The sequence below is a fragment of the Chlorocebus sabaeus genome, chromosome 17 (assembly GCF_047675955.1).
Source record: "Chlorocebus sabaeus isolate Y175 chromosome 17, mChlSab1.0.hap1, whole genome shotgun sequence".
NCBI classification, from domain to species: Eukaryota; Metazoa; Chordata; class Mammalia; order Primates; family Cercopithecidae; genus Chlorocebus; species Chlorocebus sabaeus.
The window spans coordinates 32265644-32291132 of record NC_132920.1 but is presented as its reverse complement, the minus strand read 5'-3'; the positions used below and the strand labels follow the sequence as shown (position 1 = coordinate 32291132).

The window sequence follows — 25489 nt, the reverse complement described above, 5'->3', positions numbered from 1 at the left end:
TTCGTCTGAGTAGTTGTCAGTCATAACCAAAGCCAGAAGCAATTTGCTCGGGACTACCTATAGACCTCGCCCACTATAAGCCCCTTTCTTTCCTTCGCTTCCTCTTTCTGAGAATGTCCGGATTGCTATTGGACTTTGGAGCGTATGGCTCCAAACCAACTCATTGGCTAGAACTTGACGAAAAATGGTGGTTAGGTAAAACGCGCCTGCGCAGCACGCGGCGGGACGGGGGTGGGCCAATCGCGTGAGGGTTGAACCTTATCTTGTTCCACCTCTTCACCCCTATCTTGTCGCTATGGTGACTGCTCTACAATTGGCGAGGCTTGCACTTCAAAGTCCTCGGCTCGCTTCATCCGGGTCCTTCAGCTGTGGACTTTCTGCTGATTGGGCCTTTTCCTTTTCCCCTGATTGGCCGACATCGGGAAAGACGGCGAAGAGCTAGGGAAAGAGGGAAAACACTAGGGTCGCAGGGTTCAAAATGGCTCCAACCTCCTTTGGTGGCGTAGAGAGCAGAACTTGGGTCTGCCCCTCACATTTAGTTAAGGGAGCAGAACTGGGATTAGCCCGACGTTTGGATAGTACGAACATCGATCTGCGGAGCTGGTGTTAACTCATTCGGCTGGACGACTCAGCCCTCCCCACTTTAGGTGATTTACAGAGCAAAACTGAACTAAAGGCCCACTCCTTTCTTAATGTTGTACACAGAGTAGAACAGGATTGACTTAAACTCCGTTTTAAACCTTCAGAGCAGAAAAGCTCTGGGCTCACCCTCTTTGTGACTGGTGCAGAAGGGGCACGGCCCGCCCCTTTTAAGGAGACCCGCGGGGGGTCTCCTTAAGACCCGCCCTTTCCTCCTTATAATTTGCCCATCAGAAATAGGGTCTTCTTCCAGGGTTGGACCCCGGAGAGTTTGGGCCTTTCCTACAATCACTGACCCTCACTGTGACCAAAGGAGCAGAACTAGGTAACAGTCTTCCCACTACCAATCCTCTTCCCGAGGGCATGTAAACTCATGCAGGGTAAAGGTGTGGCTAGAGGCGGGACCTTGATAAAAGATCCCATGTGACTCAAAAGTAAGGAAAGATTAGAAGTTAGCAGTTGCGTAAAGAAGGACTGGGGCAGATGAGGATTCAGGAAACTGGAGGTTTAAGATATTGAGAGGGAAAGGTGGAAATGAAGGAGAGTGAAGTGATGGAATGATCCTAGTAAAGTGATAATGGGAGTGGAGGAAGAGAAGAGGGGGTGGAAAACTAGATACATGGCTACCAAATTAAGGAGGCATCCTCATCCAGAGGAATCGGCATTCTTCCTCACTTTGTCTTTTTCTAGAAAGCACTCCTGACGCCCAATTTCCATTGGAAGAAAAGATGTACCCATATTGTATGTTGTGAGAAGGGGTTGTCTCAGCTTGGGGAAGTAAGGAGACTGATAGGAAGGAAGTAGGAAAGAAAAAGTACAGAAGGAAAAGAGCATGGAAAGGAAAGGGTCAGGAATGAGGCCAAAGAGATTTCTTTAAAGGTCAGAGAAGGCAGGTGGAGGGGGGAGCTGGACAGCTGGGAGATAGTGAGGGACAAAGGGCAAAGGAAACCAGACCAGAGGACTGGAGAGTGAGATGAGGTGAGATGGAGTCCTGGAGAGAAAAAGAAGAGAGGTGAACTTAATGCTTGTCATATGGTAGGTAGGTGTTTGATAAATGCTTAGAATTGAAAGGGGAACGGGAAGAGGGGTCCTTAAGAATAGTTGCGGGGAATAAGCAGCAGATAACCGGAGTTGAGAAAAAAAGAGACCAAGTAAAAGTGGCAGTTAAAAGAGAGCTGATGGAGAATAAAAGAAGGAATGTGCCGAAGGAGAAATACAGCACCAGGGGATCCAGAACCCAAAGGGAGTTAGAGAATAAAAAGATGCAGCTGGAGCCAGAGATGGGCGCAAAGGCAGAGGGAGGGCCCGCCTGAGCCCTCCTGGGGCGGGGCTCCCAAGAGTACACTGGTAGACGTGGGGAGGAGATGCCTGAGCTTCTGGGAGACGATTGGCAAAACAGGCTGCCCATCACCGCCCTCCACTTCCTGGCCGGCCCCGGAAACCAGCAGGCGTTGGGGAGGGGTGGGGGGGGAATAGCGGCAGCAGAAGCCCCAGCCCTCAGAAAGACAGCAGAAAGGGAGGGAGGGAGGGAGGGAGGGTGCTGGGGGGACAACCCCCCACCATTCCTACCGCTATGGGCCCAACCTCCCACTCCCACCTCCCCTCCATCGGCCGGGGCTAGGACACCCCCAAATCCCGTCGCCCCCTTGGCACCGACACCCCGACAGAGGCAGAGACACAGCCATCCGCCACCACCGCTGCCGCAGCCTGGCTGGGGAGGGGGCCAGCCCCCCAGGCCCCCCACCCCACTGAGGTGTGGGCGGGAAAGGGATGGGAGGAGGAGGGAAGAGGGTGCTGAAAGCGACTAGGATGAGGGGAAGGGGAGAGACTGGGTCTGGGAGGGCCGACTGGGGGAGATGGTTGCTGGGGAAAGGAGAGGGGCTGACTGGGAAGAGGGTTGCTGGGGATAGGAGAGGGGACCTGAGAGGGAGGAAGGATGGAAGAGACACGGGAGGGGGAGAAATGGAAACCCTTGTGAATTTGGGACTGGGAGTGTGCACAGGGAATCCTGGAGAGGGAATTCCCTACACCTTCCCCAATTCCTTTTCTTGCCCTTTGACCCCACATGACTCTTGCGGGGGTCATGAGGGGAGAAGGCCAGCAGAATTTGCCTCTTAGGAATATACCCTTAGGCCCCTCTGTTTCCATCTAGGCACAGGACCTCTTGTTTCTCAGTGGCCTTCCACACTGCTGGACCCTTACACACAAATGCCTTATGGGAGCCATGTTTTCTACATTGAGTCTGTGTGCCTTTGACATGTTTAATGGCTTGTGTGCAACTAGGTTGTCCCAAAGCTCTCCATAGGCTGTGTAGAAATGGTGTGTTATTTTCCATCAGAATTGCCCATTCTCCGTTCTTGTGTCCACGTCTCACGTCCAGTTTTGACATGTTCAAGTACCGCATGTGTGTGAGTTTTCATATATTGCACCTGTTTTATAGTTTCCTGTTACTTGCACGTTTTATGTTTTGGCATGTTTATTTCAGCATGTGAAGGTTATATACCTTATTTTACTTTGGCTGACATTCTGTGGTCCTATCATTTGCAGTAGTCTTCATGTGTGGGATCCCATGGCTTGGCTGAATAGCCTACACACTCATGTCTGACTCAGTTGGCCCGTTTGCTGTGTTTTCCCAGTCACAGTTCACAGAACACATGTGTATGCCCCTTTGCACGATACACTGATGTAACAGGACCATAGAATGTGTGTTATAAATTTATCATCAGTGTATTTTATGAACCATATGCTTATTAAATTTGGCCCTCCATTGCATTTCTAAATCCTTGGACTTTTGTTGTCTGAAGAGGGTCACTTAATATCAAGTGTTAGAGAAGAAGGTAACTGGGTCTCCAGGTCTGCAAAGAACCATCCCTGCATGCCTTACCTTGGTGACCTCCCTGGCCCATACCTCTCTACACAAACATTATCTTTCCAGTGACTGTGTACAGTCTGTGTCCATGAGATCAATGCATGTCACAGGGTCAATCCTGCTGTGAACCCCATCGTTGGTATTTATGGACATTATCTTCCATTCTTTTCACTGTTGGCACACATTTGATGAGAGCAGCATCTTTCCCTGTGGCATGTTAATCCCATTCTGTGCATTTCTCTTGTGACATGACCTCTTCTTAATTATTGTTACTCTGCCTTCATTATGGCCATGTATTGCAATGTATCTATTCAGAGTCGGTTACCATTAGGCTTCATGTGTTTGTTACTTTCTCAGTGACTTTTCTTTTAGTAGTCAGTACTACTCAAGAGGGTAACTATCTAATTTGTGATCAGAACCGCCATCTCTGTCATTAGTTGTGGCTCTGTGGGTGTGTATACAGCCTTAGAATCTGTTCAGCAAGTGTTTGTTGAGCACCTAGTCCATCTCCTATTGTCCTGGTAGTGGAGATAAGACAGAGTCCCTGTCCTTAAGCTGCTTACAGCCTAAGGAGGGAAACAAAAATGCCAGTCAACACATAGTGTGTTGTCAAGATCAGTGGTTCTTAAATTCAAGCGCACATCAGACTCACCAGAGGGCTTGTTAAAATACAGATTGCTAACCAGCCACGATGGCTCACACCTGTAATCCCAACAGTTTGGAAGGCTGAGGCAGGAGGATCACCTGAGGCCAGAAGTTCAAAACCAGCCTGAGTGAGAAAAAGAAAAATAGGTTGCTGGACCTAATGCCCAGAATTTCTGATTCAGTAGATCTGGGGTGAAGTCTAATAATTTGTGTTTCTACACTTCAAGACCCACTGGTCAAGATAAAAGTGTAATGAAAGCACAGGCCTGGAGGGGTTCGGGCAGCCCTCCGAAAGGTGACACTGAGCTGTGTGAGGCAGGAAAAGATCCGGGCATTCCAGCCAAAGGGAACAGCATGTTCAAGGTGCGGAAGCGTGAAAGATCATGGTGTCTGAGGAACTGAAGTGAATCAGTTTGACTGGAACAAAAAGAGTTTTGTGAGGATGTGGTTGAAGATGTAAGCAGAAGTCAACTTGTCAAGAAGAACCTTTAGGCAAGACAGGGAAATGCTCTGCGTTTCAGAAAAATTTGTATTAACAGAAAAATCTCTGTTGCTACGTGGAAGATGGATTGGAGGGGGTTAGGAGCCTACTCCACGTAGTTCAGGGGAGAAATGATGCTGTTCTCAACTTGTAGGGGCAGTGGGATGGAGCAGCTCAGAAAGCCTACAGTATTCCAACTGACAGGGTCTCCTGTTTCCTCTATTGCCTGTTACCTTCTCGCTTGGCAATAGGCTTACCTTTGAGCATAGCCCCTCCCGTCATGGGAAGACAGTGCCTGTGGCCTCAGTAGGAATGACAGGTATTTGCCTGTACACCCTTTTTGTGAATTGTTACCCTGCCCCCAACAGTGGGGCAGAGTGGAGGAAGGAGGAAGAACCTAGAACACAGGTTCTGTGTTCCTGCCCCGCTTCCTCTTGAGCCCTTTCCTCTCCCAGGGCAAGTGCTGTTATGTCCCCTTTACTCCCTGCCCTCCATTTTTCACTTGGTGAGGCCTTACACACTGTACCTGCCCACGCAAAGTGTCACTAGAAGGAAGGGAAAGGGTGGTTGGATTCATTTGCCTGTGTGGAGGTAGGATTGGTCTTTGTAACTATTCCAGGTATGTCCATAAGTCTACCTAGGAATGGGGGAGCTGCCTGGGTGGAGAGGGATTTTTCTAGTTACTAGTTACGCATTCACATTATTTTATCTGTCACTGGGTGTAATTATAAATTTGTGTCTGTGTGTGAACATGTTAGTCTTTGTATGACTGTGTGTTGGCATTAGTGACATGAACTTTTAATCTTGCCATTTGGCCCCTGGGTATATGGCTGTGGGTGTTCTGTCACAGTCACCATATATGCTGTGTGCTGTGTTCGTATATGTATATGCAGTACATACCAGTGTCAGCATAACCGAGTGGTTAGGAACACAGGCGGCTTAGATTTAACTCAGGAGCTGTATGAGCTCAGGTAAGTTATTTAGCCTCTCTGGGCCTATTTCCTATAAAATGTAAATAATAGTACTTTCTAGACTATTGTATGGATCATTTTAAGAGTTTAACTTAATGTATAGACCAGTGCTGTTCTACAGAAATATAATGCAAGCCACATATATAATTTTTTTATGGTAGCCACATTTTTACAAGGCAAAAAGTGAAATTAATTTTAGTAATATATTTTCTTGAATCTGATACATCTAAAAGATTATAATTTCTTTTCTCTCTCTCTTTTTTTTTTTTTTTTTTTTTTTTTTAAGACAGAGTCTTACTCTGTTGCCCAGGCTGGAGTGCAGTGGTGTGATCTGGGCTCACCGCAACCTCCACCTCCTGGGTTCAAGCAATTCTCCTGCCTCAGCCTCCCAAGTAGCTGGGATTACAGGCATGTGCCAACAGGCCCAGCTAATTTTTGTATTTTTAGTAGAGATGGGGTTTCACCATGTTGTTCAGGCTGGTCCTGAACTCCTGACCTTGTGATCCACCTGCCTCAGCCTCCCAAAGTGCTGGGATTACAGGCGTGAGCCACCGCGCCTGTCCCAAGATTATAATTTCAAAATGTAGTCAGTATAAAAGATTAATAATGGGATATGTTACATTTTGTTTTTTATTCAGTCTTTGAAATATGATGTGTATTTTACATTTCCAGCACACCTCAGTTCAGACTAGCAGCATTTCAAGTGCTTAGTAGCCACATGTAGGTGGTGGCTACTTTCTTGGACGGCACAAGTATAGACCATTATAAGACCCTTACCAGCTACAAGTGTTACCATCATTCTTATTGTCATTTATTGTCAGGTATCTGTGAGTTGTAGATGTCCATGTCTTGTGTCTCTTGTCTGAATATATCTGGAGCCTTCGGGAAGAGGAATGGGAGAGCAGTCTTGAGCTCTATCTCCACCACCCTCATCCTAGAGAGGCTTCCTGGGAAGGTTTCAATGGGAACCCTGCCCCAGCTTGTTTCTCTGGCCCTTGTCCTCATAGCACCAGTCCCCAACCCTGCCTTCTGTGCCTTGCCTACCCCACAGCCCTCCAGAAACCAGGCTGATTGTCCCTTGCCCCATCCCCTGCAGGTGGCCAGAATGGAGTTGTGGCCAGGGACATGGATGCTGCTACTGCTGCTCTTCCTGCTGCTGCTCTTCCTGCTGCCCACCCTGTGGTTCTGCAGCCCCAGTGCCAAGTACTTCTTCAAGATGGCCTTCTACAATGGCTGGATCCTCTTCCTGGCTGTGCTCGCCATCCCTGTGTGTGCCGTGCGAGGACGCAATGTTGAGAACATGAAGTGAGGGGCAAGGGGTCTTGGGCAATGAGGGAACCTAAGGGTACAAAGCGAGTAGTGGATTGGGGGAAGGGGGCGTGGTGTGTGTAGAAAAGACTGAGAGAGACCAGAGACAGGGAATGGGGAGAGGACTGCAAAGGTGGTCAGAAAGACAGTAGGGTTGGGGGGAGCTGAGGCATGCAGATGGACATCAATGGATCCCACTGGGACCCCTTGCCGTGACCCCACAGGATCTTGCGTCTAATGCTGCTCCACATCAAATACCTGTACGGGATCCGAGTGGAGGTGCGAGGGGCTCACCACTTCCCTCCCTCACAGCCCTATGTTGTTGTCTCCAACCACCAGAGCTCCCTCGATCTGCTTGGTGAGACCCCACCACAGGGCACACCTCCCCCAGTCATGCCTCCCCTCCTGGAACCTTCCCTAGAATATCTTCTCCTTGAGATCCTTAATTCTCCTTCCTCTGGGACATTGTTCCCCTTGTCTCCCGCTCAGGCCTTCATTCCCTGGGTAGAACTGCCCTCATAAGCAGGGTACATACACCTTTGGTCACCCTTTCCTTCACTTGGGGCTCCCCCTGCCTAGTCTCCTCCTTCACCTCCAGTCCCTACCAGAGTGGGTGATGATCTGGGTGAGGTGGGTTGCTTTCTGTGACACTCTGCCTCCACCCCAATCCTCACCCACCCCCACCCTGCCCAAGGGATGATGGAAGTGCTGCCAGGCCGCTGTGTGCCCATTGCCAAGCGTGAGCTACTGTGGGCTGGCTCTGCCGGGCTGGCCTGCTGGCTGGCAGGAGTCATCTTCATCGACCGGAAGCGCACGGGGGATGCCATCAGTGTCATGTCTGAGGTCGCCCAGACCCTGCTCACCCAGGACGTGAGTCATCCTGGGGAAATGGGGGATTGGAGGGATAGAAAGTAGAACAGTTGTAAATAAACTGATAGGCAGGGCCAATGGCCCTCAGAGGTCCCATTATAACATCACACCTACTCTGACTCCTCCATATGTGTTTGTCTTCCTTGACCTTCTTTCTCCCCCAGGTGAGGGTCTGGGTGTTTCCTGAGGGAACGAGAAACCACAACGGCTCCATGCTGCCCTTCAAACGTGGCGCCTTCCATCTTGCAGTGCAGGCCCAGGTGACTACTGCTCCCTGTTCTGCTACTCAGCTGCCCACCGCCACCATTCCCTCATCTCTGGGCAGGGGCTTATTGTAGGAGTCTCAGAAGAGAGCTGTGGACTGACTTGCTTTACCCCTTCCCCAGGTTCCCATTGTCCCCATAGTCATGTCCTCCTACCAAGACTTCTACTGCAAGAAGGAGCGCCGCTTCACCTCGGGTGAGGGCTTTGAGCAGTTCTGGGGTCGGGTGTGTCCAGAGAGGCTGGGAGGACATCCCTGTGAGGCAGGGGGATCATTCAGTGTCAGAGCCATGAGATGTCCACACGGTCATCTAGTTTAACCCACAGCAGCCAATAAGTCTTTACCAGGCACCACCATACCCTGCCAGGTGGGTAGCACTTGGTCCCACCAAGAGAGGCTGTTACTAATCTAGCAGGAAAGATAAGGCCTGTGTGCACAAAGCTGTAATGAATAACACTCATTCAGCAGTAAATGCCAAACCCAGAGGAGGGGGGCTGGAGGAGTGCTGAGGAGATGTCTGGACTGGGAATTGGAGGCGGCTTTGTATAGAAGGGCCTCAGAAGTGGCAGCTGGCAAGCCCAGGGATGGTTGTCCAGGGTGTGGGGAAGAGAACTGAAAGGTTGAGGAAGAGTATGCCTCAGAAGCTCGGCCCCCCTGTGGGCAAAGACCTGGGTGGACAGGCCATGATGGTGCTCCCCTTGCCCCAGGACAATGTCAGGTGCGGGTGCTGCCCCCAGTGCCCACAGAAGGGCTGACACCAGATGACGTCCCAGCTCTGGCTGACAGAGTCCGGCACTCCATGCTCACTGTTTTCCGGGAAATCTCCACCGATGGCCGGGGTGGTGGTGACTATCTGAAGAAGCCTGGCGGGGGTGGGTGAACCCTGGCTCTGAGCTCTCCTCCCATCTGTCCCCACCTTCTTCCCCACACCTACCCACCCAGTGGGCCCTGAAGCAGGGCCAAACCTTCTTCCCTGTCTCCCCTCTCCCCACTTATTCTTCTCTTTGGAATCTTCAACTTCTGAAGTGAATGTGGATACAGCGCCACTCCTGCCCCCTCTTGACCCCATCCATGGACTCCTGCCTCCATGCAGTCTCCACTCTTGACCCCCACCTCCTACTGTCTTGTCTGTGGGACAGTTGCCTCCCCCTCATCTCCAGTGACTCAGCCTATACAAGGGTGGGGAACATTCCATCCCCAGTGGAGTCTCTTCCTGTGTGGTCTTCTCTCCCCCTCTACTCCACATTGGCCAGTGGACTCATCCATTCTGTGGAACAATTCTCCCCCACCCCAAAGTCCATGGATTCAATGGACTTATCCATGTGAGGAGGACTTCTCGCCCTGTGGCTGGAAGCTGATACCTGGAGCAGTCCTCCCAGGCTCATCCTGGGAGCTTTCCTCAGCACCTTCACCTTCCCTCCCAGTGTAGCCTCCCATCAGTGGGGGCTGGACCCTTCTAATTCAGAGGTCTCATGCCTGCCCTTGCCCAGATGCCCAGGGTTGTGTACTCTCTGGGATACCAGTTCAGTCTCCACATTTCTGGTTTTCTTTGTCCCCATGGTACAGTTCTTCAGTGGACCTGACCCCACTCAGCCCCCTGCAGCCCTGCTGCACCATTTCACCAGACACAAGGGGAAGCAGCAGACATCAGGTGCTGCGCTCACTTCTGCCCCCTGGGGAGTTGGGGAAAGGAACAAAACCCTGGCTGGAGGGGATAGGAGGGCTTTTAATTTATTTCTTTTTCTGTTGAGGCTTCCCCCTCTCTGAGCCAGTTTTCATTTCTTCTCGGTGGCATTAGCCATTCCCTGCCTCTCGCTCCAGACCTGTTCCCACAACTGGGGAGGTAGGCTGGGAGCAAAAGGAGAGGGTGGGATCCAGTTTTGCGTGGTTGGTTTTTATTAATTATCTGGATAACAGCAAAAAAACTGAAAATAAAGAGAGAGAAAGATCTGGGTGCTTGGTGGTTGCATTTGTTAAGGAATCGAAGAAGCAGTTCTTGCCCAGGCAACCTGCCCCGAGCCAGAAGACTCAGGGGTGGGCCCAGAACACAGGCCTCCCCCTTTCTTCAGCTCTCTGAAGTTTCCATTGTTCATTGCTCTTTGGTGGTTGATAGCCTTATCTGCAGCTCACAGTCGGTCAATCCCAGAGGATTAGTGGGTCTGGCTTCTGTATAAATTAGGGGTGCTGTAGAGGCTTCTTATCGATGACTGAGGCCAGGGCCCAGGCTGTTGTCCTCACAGGAGCCTGGTTAATGACATGGCAGACAGTGGCTGTGGTCAGCCTGGAGTGGACTACACTGCCACTCCCACCAAACAGTAAGTGAAACTATTGGGCTGGGGACAGGATTTCAGAAGAGAACGATGGTGAAGTGGAGAAGCATGAGGACAGTGAATGTTGGAGAGGGGCTTGGAGAAAAGAGGACGTGCTTGAATGGGGAGGGGTCTTGGGGAATAGAAGTCAAGGCGGGAGGAGCGTGAGGACTCACAGGCACCTAGCCTCTCCTCCAGCAGCAGCACCTGGTCGCTGAGAGATTCTATCCGGTCACCCCGGCCCCACAGCTCAGCCACCTGTTCTGGCTGCAGCTCTTCAGGCGGCATAGGCAGCACCGCTCGGACCCAGGCCCCAGCCTGACTGGCCCACTACAAAGGAAGAGATGCCTCAGGGTATTGATAGTGACGTCTGGCCTCGCCCCACCCAGCAGGCTTATCTTACCTGCTCCAGCCGCTCCAGGCGCCCTCGCAGCTCGCGAATCTCCCGCTTCAGAGCGCGCTCGTCTTTTTCCGCCTCCCGAACTAGGGACAAAGAAGACCAAGAACATAACCACTGCCCAAGCCTGGATGCCTGTCCCGGGTTCCCCCGGTGGCCTGTATTCCTGCCCGCTCACCGGCCACGCTGAGTATGCTGGCACTGGTTGGGGGTTCTGGGGACCCCTCCGTGCAGGTGCGCCCGTCCAGGCCTAGCACTAGGTCGTGGGGGCAGCCGCAGGTGAAGCTGCCTGCGGTGTTAAGACAACGGTGCGAGCAGAGGGTGATGCCGGTCCTACATTCATCCACGTCTAGTTACCGAAAAGAGGAAGGGGCTGAGAGAGGGGGCGGGGGAAAGCGCCAGGGTAGGTGGGGAGGACAAGCTGACTCACCCACATGACAGTGCTTCCCTCCCCAGCCGGGGGCGCACTCGCACTGGTCAGGCCTAACGCAGACGCCTCCGTTCTGGCAAGGCTTGGCGCAGATGGCTGCAGACAGAGAAGTGGGGTTCAGTCTCTAACCGATGACCCAGCTCCCCAGCTCCGTGGGGCGCGCCTCCCCGCAAGGCCTGGAAGACTCAGCCTCACCTTCACAGGTGAGTGCCCCCGGGTGCCGCTTCTTCCAGCCCTGGCAGCACACTGCATGGGTCTGCTGCACCTCCCGCCTCACCTCCCGCCACGTAACGCGGTACGTGGTCCTGGAACACAGCGCCTGGCTCAGGACCCTAAGTACGGGTCCTGGTCGGGGTTCTTGGGGTCCCATCTCCCCATCCCTCACCTGTAAGTGCTGCAGATGCGCTTCCCAGCGCACAAGGTCAGGTAGGGCTTGTACACTGGTTGGCTGTAGGACTCGTTATAGCGGAGCGGGACCACCAGTGTCTGCTTGGAGCAGACTCCCTGACTGCGTCCATGCCAGAGGAGGAGGTGGGAGAGATTGAGTAGGCCAGGCCCTGGGGAGCCAGGAGTCCCACTTCCCTCAAGAGGCTACTGAGGCCCCGCTCCCCCTCCAGATGACAGCCTCTCACCCCCATTCTAAACTTTCAGTTAAGTTTTGCCTCCTGTCAAGCCCCATCCCCAACAGAAGGCTCCCGAGAAGAGCTCACCCGGGTCCCACCCCCTCTGTTGTCACCTCTCTCTGAGGAATCCACCCTTTGCCCCCTCGCCTGATATCAGTAGCAGGAGGAAGGAGAATCCGCCTAAGAGAGTCCACAGCTCAGCCCTGGACCCCATGATTCTCTTTGACGCTGGACCCTACAGGCTGCAGGCAAGAAAAGGTTAATGGATGTCCGTCCTCTCTCCTATTTTCTCCAGCACTAGTCCCTCCAAGGGCACTCTGCAGGTGCCCTCTAAGGGAGTCAGGACATTCACTGTTACATATTAGCCACCAGAATTGCCTACACCTGTGTGTACAACCCAGCGCTATCCTATCCTTAGCATATCATGATCCATTCAGCATCACAAAAGCTCACATCCCAGCACACTCCCTCCACCTCCCCTCTAACCTACTTCTCATCTCCTCTGCACAACCTGGAGGGACACACCGTCAGCCCTCCCCTTATGACCCTCCTTTTTTTTTTTTTTTTTGAGAAGTTTCACTCTTATTGCCCAGGCTGGAGTGCAATGGCACGATCTCGGCTCACCGCAACCTCTGCCTCCCAGGTTCAAGTGATTCACCTGCCTCAGCCTCCCAAGTATCTGGGTTTACAGGCATGCACCACCACGCCTGGCTAATTTTTTGTTTTGTTTTTGTTTTGTTTTGTTTTTTGAGACAGGCCTTGCTCTGTCGCCCAGGCTGGAGGGCAGTGGCATGATCTAGGCTCACTGCAAGCTCCGCCTCCCGCGTTTATGCCACTCTCCTGCCTCAGCCTCCCGAGTAGCTGGGACTACAGGTGCCTGCCACCGCGCCCAGCTTTTTTTATTATTATTATTTTTAGTAGAGACAGGGTTTCACCATGTTAGCCAGGATGGTTTCAATCTCCTGACCTTGTGATCCACCCACCTCAGCCTCCCAAAGTGCTGGGATTACAGGCGTGAGCCATCATGCCCGGCCTGTTTTATTTTGTGTTTTGTTGTTGTTGTTGTTGTTTTCTTTAGTACAGACAGGGTTTCTCCATGTTGGTCATGCTGGTCTTGAACTCCCAACCTCAGGTGATCTGCCCGCCTCAGCCTCCCAAAGTGCTGGGATTACAGGTGTGAGCCACCATGCACAGCCAACCCTTCTGTCTTTAACATGCCCTCTTATAACTTCATACCTTCAAAACCCTCACTGACCAGGCATGGTGGCTCATGCCTGTAATCCCAGCACTTTGGGAGGCGGAGACGGGTGGATCACAAGGTCAGGAGTTCGAGATCAGCCTGGCCAAAATGGTGAAACCCCATCTCTACTAAAAATACAAAAAATTAGCTGGGCGTGGTGTTGGGTGCCTGTAATCCCAGCTACTTGGGAGGCTGAGGCAGGAGAATCACTTGAACCGGGGAGGCAGAGGTTGCAGTGAACCAAGATCGTGCCACTGCACTCTAGCCTGGGTGACAGAGCAAAACTCTGTCTCAAAAAAAAAAAAAAAAAAAACCCTAGCTATATACCCTCACACCATACACATAAACCAAGCACCTGGAAACTCCACACCTTTCACACACTGCTACTCCCCTCACACACCCACACCATCACATACACCCTAAATGCACATCCCTTGCTCCAACAAAACACCCCTCAACTCACGCCCACCCTAAGTCTCTGAGTAAACCCCACTCTCCCCATTGAAATTCTCTCCCCACCTGCCTTCCTCGCTCTCTCCATTCCCACCTGGCTTCTCCTTTCTCCTGGGAGGCTTCAGGCAGACCAGCCTCAGCAGAAGCAGCTCAGACTGGTGGGTGGGCCTGGCAGGCTAAGAAGGAGAGGAGGGGCTGGGCCAGAGAGTCCTCCCATTCCTGCCCCCTCCCACAAGCCTCCTCCTTAGCTCCAGCAGGGTCAGCTCAGTAGGGTCAAGTCCCACCACCCTCATCCCTGCCCCAGCAAAGGGCTCCCTAGAAGTATCTTTCCAACCCTCTGAGGCCCCTATTTCTGGACTCCCCAAATCAGAAGCTACGAGCTCTGTAACACCACCAGTACCCCCTTCAACCCGACACAGACTAGGGGAGAGTTATGGGGCAGAGAAACAGCTGCAGGGAACAAAGCAGGTCAGGTTATGGGAGAAAAAGCAAGATCAGCTGAGGAAAGCTAGAAGGGCAAGTCGTCACAAAGGGGCAGGGGGGCAGCCCAGGGCACCAAGGGGAAAACTGCCCCCCTCTCTTGAGGACATTTGTTAGGGCTTAGGGGGAGCAGAATTGAGTCAGCCACCACCTCCCATGCCAGAGCAGACAGGGCCCTATTGTCTCAGCCAAAAAATTCCTTCTTTCAAGGAAGAGGAGGCTCATTGTCCAGCCCTACACCCAGCTCTGGCCCACAAAGCTCAAAAGGGGCACAAAAAATGCCCACCCTGACCCTCTGCCCCCTCGTCTAGCCTGGGGGTGGCAGGCGCATTCCACCCATGGGGCTGAGGCCAAACCACTGGAGCCCTGAGCTTAACCCCCCAGTCTTGGGGACTGGGAGAGGAAAAGAATTGTCTTCAGCAGGAAAGAACCCACAGAGAATCAGGAACCCACAAAGAATGGGCATTGAGAGAGAGCGGAAAAACCAAGGGGGTCCCCACCCTAGACCAGGCATCTGGGCACCCAGGCCTCAGGCTCCGTCCCCACCCTCCTTGCGGAGCCAGGTCCCCTCCACCTGGAAATGAGCCACATCACACTGAGGAAATGGAACTTTATTTCCATAAATACAGGGGTTACACCCATTCAAGGGTAGTTAAAAGAGGGCCTGGGGCCTCAAAGAAACTGGGCTCTCCCAGGGGGGTACTCCAACACTGATCATAGGGACTGGGGGATCCCCAAACCTGAGATGGGCCTCATAGGCCACAGATATTCCCCAACACTGACACTTCAAAAATGGAACTGTCCCCATAGGGGAGCCTCAGAACCCCACTCTCATGGGTAGTCTCTCTTAGGGGTCAGGAGGGCTGATGACAGGGGACTTCAGAGAAAAAAGGGAACATGGGGAGAAGAGAAGCTAAAAATGTCCTGAGTGGCCTGGAAGGAGACCCCTGTGGTGGGCAGGGGGTGGGTTCTCCTCCCATACAGCCAGATACGGAGGAGCAGCAGCAGCAAAAGCAGCCACAAGTTAAAAACATGGTTTCTCAATTCCCAACTTCGGCCTTGAGAGAAAGGGAGAGCACGGAGCAATCCCCCAAATGAGAAGACATGAGGTAGGGGAGGCCTGGACTTGTCATTCACGGAGGAGCAGAGGAAGGGGGTTCTGGGAGGCCAGGTTGGTGGGGGATAATATGGGAGCAATGAGGTGGTCACAGGCACACCAAAGCCTGACATCTGCTTTCCAAGGCCACCACTTGGTCTCTGGACTGAGGAGTTCCTGGGGACCCCTGAATATATCCTCAGGAGAGCCAAGGTTCAATGCAGGTCTCATAAAGGGTACGGTTGGAGTGCCAGGCTGTGTGGGAGATCCCGGCCATCGGACACCTCACTATGGCCCCCCGGGCCAATAGAGTCTTCAACCCAAAAGAATCCCGCAGATAAACCTTCAAAGTGGTCGAAGGGGCATGGAAGCATGGAAGAGAGACATAAGGAGAGACAAAGTGAGTTACTGCTGGGATCCTGGACCTCCTCCCCACAGGGTGAACCCTTCAGCTTAGGAGTCACAGAGAGGGCTGTGGAATCAGGTGGGACAGTGGATGGAAGGGAAGTAATCCCAGGGGGCTCACCAGTTGCTCCTCCATTTCCAGGACCGTCTCATTTGCATCATAGAAACCAAAGAAGCTACAAAGAGATTTGTGGGGAAGTTATCAGAAGAGCTGGAGAAAATCTGGCTGGGCGCAGTGGCACATGCCTGTAATTGCAGTACTTTGGGAGGCCAAGGCAGGCAAATCACCTGAGGCCAGGAGTTCAAGACCAGCCTGTCCAACATGGTGAAACCCCATCTCTACTAAAAATACAAAAATTAGCCGGGCATGGTGGCAGGTGCCTGTAGTCCCAGCTAACCAAGAGGCTGAGGCAGGATAATTACTTGAACCCAGGAGGTGGAGAGCTCAGTAAGTTGAGATCAAGCCACTGCACTCCAGCCTGGGTGACAGAGTGGGACCCCTGTCTCAAAAAGGAAAGGAAAGGAAAAAGGAAAAGAAAAAGGAAAGGAAAAAGGAAAAAAAAAGGAAGAAATCAAGGTGGGCCAAGGTCCCAAAGGAACCCAAGGCCTACTGGGGAGACAGGCAGCAAGGGAGGACACTCAAAAATATCTCACTGGATATATGTACCTCATGAGGTGATACACTGAAGATACGACCTCACTTCTGTAGAAACCCCATCAAAAATGCATTACTAGCCAGGCGAGGTGGCTCACACCTGTAATCCTAGCACTTTGGGAGGTCAAGGCCGGCAGATCACCTGAGGTCCGGAGTTCAAGACCAGCCTGGCCAACATGGCGAAACCCCATCTCTACTAAAAATACAAAATTAGCTGGGTGTGGTGGTTCAAGCCTGTAATCCCAGAACTTTGGGAGGCCGAGGAGGGTGGATCACCTGAGGTCAGGAATTCAAGACCAGCCTGGCCAACATGGAGAAACCCTGTCTCTACTAAAAATACAGAATTAGCTGGGCCTGGTGGCGGGCGCCTGTAATCCCAGTAACTTGGGAGGCAGAGGCAGGAGAATTGCTTGATTCTGGGAGGCAAAGGTTGCAGTGAGCCGCGATCGCGCCACTGCACTCCTGCCTGGATGACAGAGTGAGACTCCAACTCAAAAAAAAAAAAAAAAAAAAAAAAAAAAGATTACCTAAGCATGAGGAAATATCCAACCCACACTGAGGGAAATTCTACACAACAGCTGATCAGTGTGCCTCAAAAATATCAATGTCATATTAATGTCATGGACAAAGACTAAAAACCATTCCAGATTAAAAGATACTAAAGAGGCCTGGTACAGTGGCTCATGCCTATAATCCCAGCACTTTGGGAGACCGAGGTGGGCAGATCACCTGAGGTCAGCAGTTCGAAACCAGCCTGGCCAACATGGTAAAACCCCATCTCTACTAAAAATACAAAAATTAGCTGGGTGTGGTGGTGTATGCCTGTGATCCCAGCTACTCGGGAGGCTGAGGCACACTTGAACTTGGGAGACAGAGGTTGCAGTGAGCTGAGATCGCGCCACTGCACTCCAGCCTGGGAGACAGAGTGAGACTTTGTCTCAAAAAAAAAAAAAAAAAAAGGCCAGGTGTGGTGGCTCATGCCTGTAATCCCAGCACTTTGGGAGGCCGAGGAGGGTGGATCACCTGAGGTCAGGAGTTTGAGACCAGCCTGGCCAACATGGAGAAATCCTGTCTCTACTAAAAATACAAAATTAGTTGGGCATGGTGGCGGGCACCTGTAATCCCAGCTACTGGGGAGGCTAAGGCAGGAGAATCACTTGAACCTGGGAAGCGGAGGTTGCAGTGGCCCGAGAATTGTGCCATTGCACTCCAGCCTGGGCAACAAGAGCAAAACTCAGACTCAATAAAAAAAAAAAAAAAAGATACTAAAGAGACATGACAGGATCATGCAACTCAAGATCCTGATTTGGATCTTCCACTGGATATTATTTTTTTCTATAAGGACAGTTGGAAAATTTTGAATAATCTCTGAGCGCATATTCAGGGCAATTTGAATCTATGTTTATTTTTAAATACAACATTAAAATAAATGTATATATATAGAGAAAAAAAGATATTAATGTAAACATGACAAAATGTTAACATTTGAGAAATGTAGGTGAGGAGTATACATGTCTGCTTTTTGCTATTTTGGTAACTTTTTTTTTTTTTTTTTTTGAGACAGGGTCTTACTCTTGTCACCCAGGCTGGAGTGCAATGGCAAGATCTCGGCTCACTGCAGCCTTGACCTCCCAGGCTCAAGCGATTCTCGCACCTCAGGCTCCTGAGTAGCTGGGACTACAAAGGCACACCACCACGCCCAGCTAATTTTTGTATTTTAGGTAAAGACAGGGTTTTGCCATGTTGCTCAGGCTGGTCTCAAACCCCTGGGCTCACACCTTGGCCTCCCAAAGTGCTAGGATTACAGGCGCAAACTTTTCTTAAGTATGAAATTATTTCAAAACAAAAAGGTCTTAAAATCTCTCTTTTTTTTTTTTTTTGAGATGGAGTCTTGCTCTGTCGCCCAGGCTGGAGTGCAGTGGCACCCTTTTGGCTCATTGTAACCTCCGCCTCCCAGTTTCAAGCAATTCTCCTGCCTCAGCCTCCTGAGTAGCTGGAACTACAGGCATGCGCCACCATGCCCAGCTACTTTTTGTATTTTTAGTAGAGACGGGGCTTCTCCACATTGCCCAGCTGTTCTCGAACTCCTGACCTCAGGTGATCCACCCGCCTCGGCTTCCCAAACTGCTGGGATTACAGGTGTGAGCCACCGCGCCCAGCCAGATGAAGTTAAAATCTTTTAATTAAAAAATATTGGCCGGGCAAGGCCGGGCATGGGGGCCATACTTTCTCCCTGGGGGGTTCTTCCACCCAGAGCACAACTCTCTCCTTCACTTCCTTCAATCTCTAATTGAATGGCAACTCTTCCAGGAGGACTTCGGCCACTATTGAAACTAGGCCCCAGTCATCCTCTAATCCTTTCCCCTGCCTTATTACCTGACATATATATTTGTATATATGTATCAGCTGTCTTACAAACTAGACTATAAGCTAGGTAACATTAGGGACTTCTCTTTTATTTACCACTGCATCCCCAGGGCCCAGAACAAGCCTGAGCCCATAATGTTGAATAAATATTTCTTGAGTGATTCAAGTAGCTCAGGTGACATTACAGATCACTCATGGTGACCTATAACACAGGAAAGCACATAGTACCATGGAGTCATGGGTTTTTTTCTAAGGAATAGGATGGAGGGGACAAAGCTGGAGGCTGTTATAATAGTCCAGGTAAGTAAAGAGGTGGTAGGAAATGTGATAAAATGGCATAGAACTATACACACACATTGAACCAATGTGAATTTCCTGGTTTTGATATTGTGCTATAATTACATAGGATGCAACCACTGGGGGAAGCTGGGTGAAGGGCCTCTCTATACTATCTTTGCAATTTCCTATGAATCTATAAGAATTTCAAAATTAAAAGTTTTTATAAAGTGAGGGAGGGGGTGATAGGGATGGAGAGGAGAAGTGTCAGCAGGACTTAGTGACTGGTTTGATACAAGGGGTTGGGATATGACTCCCAGGTTTTGGTCTTGGGTGACATGATGAAATGGGGGGAGACGCACTAACTGAACGGTGGAAGGAGCAGGCCAGTTTTAGGCATGAGATAAAGACCGATTGGGGTTGGGGGATGTCTTTAGCCAATCTTCAGGCCACACAATCCCTTATTACCTGGACTGCCAGGGAGTAATAACACCATCATCAGGGCCCCCAATCAGCACCAGGTGGCCCACACGAAGAAAGTTCTTCCGCCATACTGTAGGATAGGAAGAAGAGAGGCTGAATCAGCCACAGGGGTCAGGATAGGTTGGAGAGGGAGACATAGGGAGTCAAAGAAGCAGAAAAAGCAACACAGGTAGGAGCCTGAATTCTCACCTGTGGCATTGGGATGGTCTCTTTCCCCATTGATCAGGGCCAGGAAGCTGCTAGCATTGAGGTACAAGTCATCGTGGTGGGGATCTGGGTACAAAGGGCAGTTAGAAAAAGAAGTACAAAAAGGAGGTAAGACTGGTGGTGAAAAGCCCAATAAGGAAGCTGCAGCAATAGTCAAGGTGGATAGTAATAGTAGTGATGATACGGGCCAGGTGCGACGGCTCACGCCTATAATCCCAGCACTTTGGGAGGTCGAGGCAGGTGGATCACTTCTTGAAGTCAGGAGTTCGAGACCAGCCTGGCCAACATGGCAAAACCCTGTCTCTACTAAAAATACAAAAGTTAGCCAGACGTGGTGGTCCATGCCTGTAATCCAAGCTACTCAGGAGGCTGAGGCACAAGAATCTCTTGAACCCAGGAGGTGGAGGTTACAATGAGCTGAGATTGCACCACTGCACTCCATCCTGGGCAACACTGTGAGACTCTGTCTCAAAATAATAATAATAGTAGTGATAATAACTGTAAACATGTAGTAACAAGTACTTTTTTTTTTTTTTTTTTTGAGACAGAGTCTTGCTCTGTCGCCCAGGCTGGAGTACAGTGGCACGGTCTCAGCTCACTACAAGCTCTGCCTCCTGGGTTCATGCCATTCTCCTGCCTCAGTCACCCAGGTAGCTGGGACTACAGGCGCCCACCACCACGCCCAGCTAATTTTTTGTATTTTGTTAGCCAGGATGGTCTTGATCTCCTGACCTCGTGATCTGCCCGCCTCGGCCTCCCAAAGTGCTGGGATTACAGGCGCGAGCCACTGCGCCCGGCCTCACTTTTCTTTTTTTGAGACGAAATCTCACTGTCACCCAAGCTGAAGTGCAGTGGCACAATCTCCGCTCACTGCAACCTCTGCCTTCCAGGTTCAAGCAATTCTCCTAACTCAGCATCTCGAGTAGCTGGGATTACAAGCGTGTGCCCACACCCAGCTAATTTTTTTGTATTTTTAGTAGAGACGGGGTTTCACCGTGTTGGCCAGGCTAGTCTTGAGCTCCTGACCTCAGGTGATCTGCCCACCTCCGCCTCCCAAGGTGCTGGGATTACAGGTGTGAGCCACCACACCTGGCAATAGCAAGTACTTTTATCTAGCATCTACTATATGAGCCAGGTACTATTCAAAGTACATTGCATTCATTTATTGATTTAATCCTTACAACCACCTGGTGAAGTACATGCTATAATATTTTACAGATAAAGAAAATTGAGTAAGTAACAGAATGGTTAAGTAACGCCCAAAGTCACCCAATAGGGTCAAGATTCAAACCCAAGTATTCTGGTCCCATGGTCTGGTCTAGAGGTTGGCAAACTGTGACCAATGGGCCAAATCCAGCCCGCTACTTGTTTTTGTAAATGAAGTTTTATTGGAACACAGGAACATTCATTCACATATGGTACATGGCTGCTTTCACACTACAACAGCAGAATTGAGGAGTTGTGAAACAGACTCTATGTCCTACAAAGTCAAAAATATTTACTCTTTGGCCCTTTATAGACAAGGTTTGCTGACTCCCGCAACAGACTAAACCTTCTAAGGCAATAAGGTGACACACTTAAAACATTCTGGGCCGGGTGCGATGGTTCACACCTGTAATCCCAGCACTCTGGGAGGCCGAGGCGAGTGGATCACCTGAGGTCAGGAGCTTGAGACCAGCCTGGCCAACACGGCAAAACCCCATCTCTACTTAAAATACAAAACTTAGCCGGGCGTGGTGGCACCTGCCTGTAATCCCAGCAATAGCAATTGCTACTAGGGGAACTGAGGCAGGAGGATCGCTTGAACCTGGGAGGCGGAGGTTGCAGTGCGCCAAGATCGTGCACTGCACTTCAGCCTGGGCAACACAGCAAGACTCCTTCTCAAAAAAAAGAAATTCTGAACAGAGCCTGTTCAAATAGCTCAATAAATGTTAGTTATCTTTATTGTTATCACTGCTATTGGTTGTAGCAGAGGTGGAAGAAACTGACCTGATTCATGGAAGCCCCAGTTCAGCATCCCCACTCACCATGCCAGTAGTTGCAGATGGAGAATTCCTGGCCCCAGGGGCTATAGCAGATCCGATAGAGGTTAGACCGCATGGAGGTGGGGAACAGCCACTTCAAGTAGTCCGTGTCTGGCAAGAGAATGGCAGTGTTAAGTGACCATAAACCTCTGTTCCCCCAAAACTCAGGGCATTCTATGGGGTCTAGTGCCCACTCACCTCCATACTGTCCCATCTGTGGAGAGGAGAGGGAGATGAAAGAATCCACATTGTGATCATCCATGACAGAAAGCAGAGCCCGGCACACAAGGCCCCCTGTAGGCAGAACACCACATTGGGCAGACACTTAAGGACAGCAAAGCCAGCAGCACCCCCCACCCCCACTGCCACACACACACACACACACACATACACACACACACACACAGTACATAAAGGAGACTGAGGCTTACGGAAGGCAGGCACACCCTGTGCCAAAATGTCACACATCATATAAGTGACTGAGCCCGAATTAGATGCTGGGCCTCCTGCCTCTAATTCTAAGATGTTTTTACCTGCCCCATTTGCCCTTATGTCCAAGAACCATGGGTAATAGGAAATAAAGGGGTAGCAGTGTAGCGAGCCTCCCTCCCATTCAAGACAGAGATGAGACCCAGGTGCTGAGGGAAGTCAGAAAAGAAAGGCTCAGGTACCAGGGTTGTGCCTGGAGCAATGTGGTTCAGAAAAAGGGACACTAGGAAGTGTCCCTCAGATAAGGATCAAGCCTCAGATAGGGCTTAGGAGTTAGGGGCAGGGGAGTCGCCTACCCTGCGAGTAGCAGATGAGATGCACCCCTTGAGGGGCCTTTGCCATGATGGGGACCACAGCCTCTCGGAACCCTTGCACCTGTTCCCACAGGGGTCGCAAGCTCTCTCTCCCATCGAAGAGATCGAGCACTGTCACCACAGTCCCGGGGTGTGTCTGTGGGAAGGGGGCAATGCAGCCACCGGGGATAGGCTAAGAAGCTCCCACACGCCACCCCTGGCCCGCATCCACAGGTCTGTTGTACCCTGCTAGAACCAGGGATCCCGTCCCCCAACTCTCCCCCACGCCAGCACCAGCTCCCTGAGGAACTGGGCAGGCCCAGAGGGATGGCTTTCAGTTCCCCGCTCTCCCTCCCCTGCCACAGTAGACGCCTCTAACGCCCTGCACCCAGGTGTCCCCTGCCAGACCTCATTGATGTATTCCAGCAGGTGGCGGAAGCTGTACGAGCTGTCGAAGAGCCCATGCACCACGATGACCGGCTTGTAGGACGCGCGGTGGGGCGCGGGGGCTGCAAGCAGCAGCAGCGGCAGTAAAGGTAACAGGAGTAGGACCCACGCCGCGGGGAGCCGCTGCCCCCAGAGCCCCAGCATGCTCCCGCCTGAGAAAATGGTGATAAAGGCCTGTGAGGGAGATGGCAACACCCTCCTCCCTCGGAACAGACGCCTGGCAATCAAGCCACCTCCTCTCGGTCCCACACCAGGTCCCTCACCAGGTCCCTGTCACAAAATAGCCTACTTTTAACTTACTCCAGCCCTCTCCGTACAAACACACCCCCCTACCACGTTGACGCACCAACGCGCACCCGAAGTCCCGCCCCCAACTCAGCGTTCGGGGGACTTGTTCCCTAGGTTCAGGGATGAATGCATCTCCCCAGCCATGAACAACGCGGAGTTCTGTAATACCCGAGCAGCAGGCCCCTTGAAACGTGCAAACTCCCACCTGGCCTGGGTCCGTAGGCCTCGCTCCACCCGCTGTTTACTTCTCCCAAGACTGGAACCCACGGGGGAGGGGGAAGGGTGAGGAAAGAGAGCGCAGGGGAATGACGGATGGGAGGGGGAAGGAAGGGCTGCTTGGGGTCGCGCAAATCCGTCACGTCCGGGGCTTTCTCTGGCAACCGCGCGAGCGTTCCCCGCTACACAGACCCAGGACCGGAGGGGCAATGGAATATTCCATTGCGCTCTTGGTGCTGGGGAGGAAATAGGCGGAGCGATCCATTTAGGCCGGTGGGGAGAGGAAAAGCAGCAAACATATTCTGGGAATGTAAAGAAGGCCTCTCCAGGCTTCGTTGTCCCAGGCGACCCAAAGGTCCGATTTCCCCCGCCTTGATTCTCCCCACTTTCCAATACAGGCGCCTGGCTCGCAGCGGAACACGAAGTTTTCATTCCCCAAGGGGCGGCCGGGGGGTGGACCAGGGAAAGGTAGTCCTCTGCATTTTGCCGTGTGCTGGGTGAGTGGCAAGGTGGCCTGGAGGGCTGATGCCAGCCCGGGCTTGCCCCTCAATACCCACCCCCACCCCACCCTCCAGTCCGCCCCAGGTCAGCGACTTACAACTCTTCATTCTGAAGTGCGTGTAGTGCCCTTGTCTCCAGAGACGCGGAGAGTCCTCGAGGCCCCTTGAGCTAAGTGCAGCCTGGCCCAATTTCTCCTGCCCTACTCTACTCCCCTCCCTATAAGCGACCCACCCCCAAGGGGCGGAGGGCGCATAGGGATGCGCTGACTCATACCCTTGTAATTTCGACCAGTCTTTCAACTTGAGCGACCCCCACAATCTGGTTCTCTGAGTTATCTGTGGGTGGCTCCCTACCGAGACCCTCAGGCGTCCCACCTCTCCGCCTATAATCCCTACCCGACACCCTAGTGCCTCAGGGCTTTTACTTGTTAGGGCTTTTACTCAGCATTTAAAGACGTTTCTCTAGAGAGAAGGATTTCTCAGCATGTCTGAACCCCTCTCTCTGTTGACAAGGTCATTGCTTGGTCTAAATTTGTCTCAGTCAAACCATTTTGCTCTCGGAGTGGTGTAGAGTGACGATGGGGTGGCGGTAAGGGGTTGAGGGCTCACGCGAACGCCTAGTGACCAAAACGACTGGTGTGAAGCCGTGATCTGACTCTCTGGAGCCTGAGACTGGTTTCAGCGAGAGCCTCTGTACTGCTCTGTAGTCTCCGCTAGGACACGGACGAAAAGGGACGCAGCCGGGAGAGCGACTGCCCCAGGTGGGGGCTGGGGGGGGGGGGGAGCGTAAGGGAAGAATAATGATTATCTGGCTGTGTTTTTGTTTAAAAAAAAAAAACTGGTGTAAATCTCCATAGACTTCCTATCCTTGCTCCCTTCACCCACCCACGCGTTCCCAAGATGCAATAAGCAAATAAAAAGACTAATAACGCTGTACTGCAGGTCGACTCAGGAGGTGGAGATGCGTCTTGGTGGGAGGTGGTTGGTGGGAGTAGGGGGATTTAGGGAATGGATCTGAACATTGACCGGCCCAGAGACTCTAAGCAGCCTCTTTAAAAGCAAAGGGAAAGTGGGGGAACGAGCACACATTACCAACAGAGCTGCCAGAAATGAGCAGTTAAGTCATACTCCCTACCCCCTCCAAAAGAGCTTCAGCTCCTTAGTCCTGGACGAAGAAGGTATGTATGCACACCGCCCAAACTCTCTCTCCCTTTTCCCCCCAAGGCCCAGCTCCCCCTGAATTACAGACCTGGGCCTCCCTCTTTACTGCTAGGTTGGCAGGTTCACCATATCCTGGGAACTTTTCAGACCATCGCAGTTCTGAACTCTGCACAATTCTCTCTCACACACAAGTATTTATCTCTTCTAAATAGGGGGAAACTGGGGCCAAGGATTTGGGAGAAGACCCTGGCACCTTGCAGGGAGCTAAGACAGGGAGACGACGTGCCCCTGGAGGCACCTGGGTCATTAACTCCACTGAGAACCTGTTCACTTCCTCCCACAATATAATCACTAAGTGAGTCTTGGAGGGGGAGACTCCAGAGAGTTCTCTCTCCCTCCTTCCTTTCCTTAGTCCCACCCGCCTCGCCTGGTCTAGCCTCCGTGTTTCCATGACAACTCCAAAGGAGCCCAAACTGGGGGCTTGAATGCCAGGGTGAGAGGAGAAGAGAGGTGGTCCGAGAGCAGAGAGACCAAGTGGGAAACGTCTGAAGCGCTCCCCCTCCCTCGCCTCGGTCCCTTTAAGCTCCCCCCCTCCCTGCTCTCCC

The 25489-nt window shown here is 51.7% G+C and overlaps 3 protein-coding genes and 1 long non-coding RNA gene across 11 annotated transcripts; 2 read left to right on the top strand and 2 right to left on the bottom strand.

Moving 5' to 3' along the window:
- The first annotated feature begins 87 nt into the window (after window positions 1-87).
- Window positions 88-9995, top strand: AGPAT1 (1-acylglycerol-3-phosphate O-acyltransferase 1). Of its 3 annotated transcripts, none has more exons than XM_007973020.3 (7): window positions 88-195; window positions 6702-6910; window positions 7138-7271; window positions 7608-7783; window positions 7948-8043; window positions 8170-8242; window positions 8753-9995. In XM_007973020.3, the coding sequence occupies exons 2-7, from the start codon at window positions 6711-6713 to the stop codon at window positions 8923-8925; spliced, it is 852 nt and encodes a 283-aa protein (XP_007971211.1). In that variant the 5' UTR covers window positions 88-195; window positions 6702-6710; the 3' UTR covers window positions 8926-9995. The 3 variants fall into 3 exon arrangements, with proteins under 3 accessions (XP_007971211.1, XP_007971209.1, XP_007971210.1); XM_007973018.3 differs by lacking the exon at window positions 88-195 and adding an exon at window positions 1077-1674; XM_007973019.3 differs by lacking the exon at window positions 88-195 and adding an exon at window positions 2114-2392.
- On the bottom strand, window positions 9924-13673 carry EGFL8 (EGF like domain multiple 8). Of its 3 annotated transcripts, none has more exons than XM_007973015.3 (9): window positions 13592-13673; window positions 11918-12046; window positions 11567-11689; window positions 11377-11486; window positions 11182-11277; window positions 10930-11100; window positions 10758-10837; window positions 10531-10684; window positions 9924-10289 (listed from the first exon to the last, which is right to left on the bottom strand). In XM_007973015.3, exons 2-9 carry the CDS (start codon window positions 12016-12018, stop codon window positions 10243-10245), a joined length of 882 nt encoding a protein of 293 aa, XP_007971206.1. In that variant the 5' UTR covers window positions 12019-12046; window positions 13592-13673; the 3' UTR covers window positions 9924-10242. The 3 variants fall into 3 exon arrangements, with proteins under 3 accessions (XP_007971206.1, XP_007971208.1, XP_037861872.1); XM_007973017.3 differs by having other exon boundaries at window positions 13564-13657; XM_038005944.2 differs by lacking the exons at window positions 10930-11100; window positions 13592-13673 and having other exon boundaries at window positions 11918-13237.
- Window positions 13377-23921, bottom strand: PPT2 (palmitoyl-protein thioesterase 2). Of its 4 annotated transcripts, none has more exons than XM_007973013.3 (9): window positions 23822-23921; window positions 22681-22871; window positions 22276-22429; window positions 21689-21784; window positions 21494-21601; window positions 19449-19532; window positions 19245-19329; window positions 15600-15654; window positions 13377-13673 (listed from the first exon to the last, which is right to left on the bottom strand). In XM_007973013.3, exons 1-9 carry the CDS (start codon window positions 23829-23831, stop codon window positions 13515-13517), a joined length of 942 nt encoding a protein of 313 aa, XP_007971204.1. In that variant the 5' UTR covers window positions 23832-23921; the 3' UTR covers window positions 13377-13514. The 4 variants fall into 4 exon arrangements, with proteins under 4 accessions (XP_007971204.1, XP_037861867.1, XP_007971205.1 ...); XM_038005939.2 differs by lacking the exon at window positions 23822-23921 and adding an exon at window positions 23213-23417; XM_007973014.3 differs by lacking the exon at window positions 13377-13673 and adding an exon at window positions 14573-15416.
- LOC140708872 (uncharacterized) lies at window positions 23433-25489 on the top strand. The gene is made up of 3 exons (XR_012089121.1): window positions 23433-23578; window positions 23799-24484; window positions 25297-25489. It is a non-coding gene; the product is annotated as an uncharacterized lncRNA (long non-coding RNA).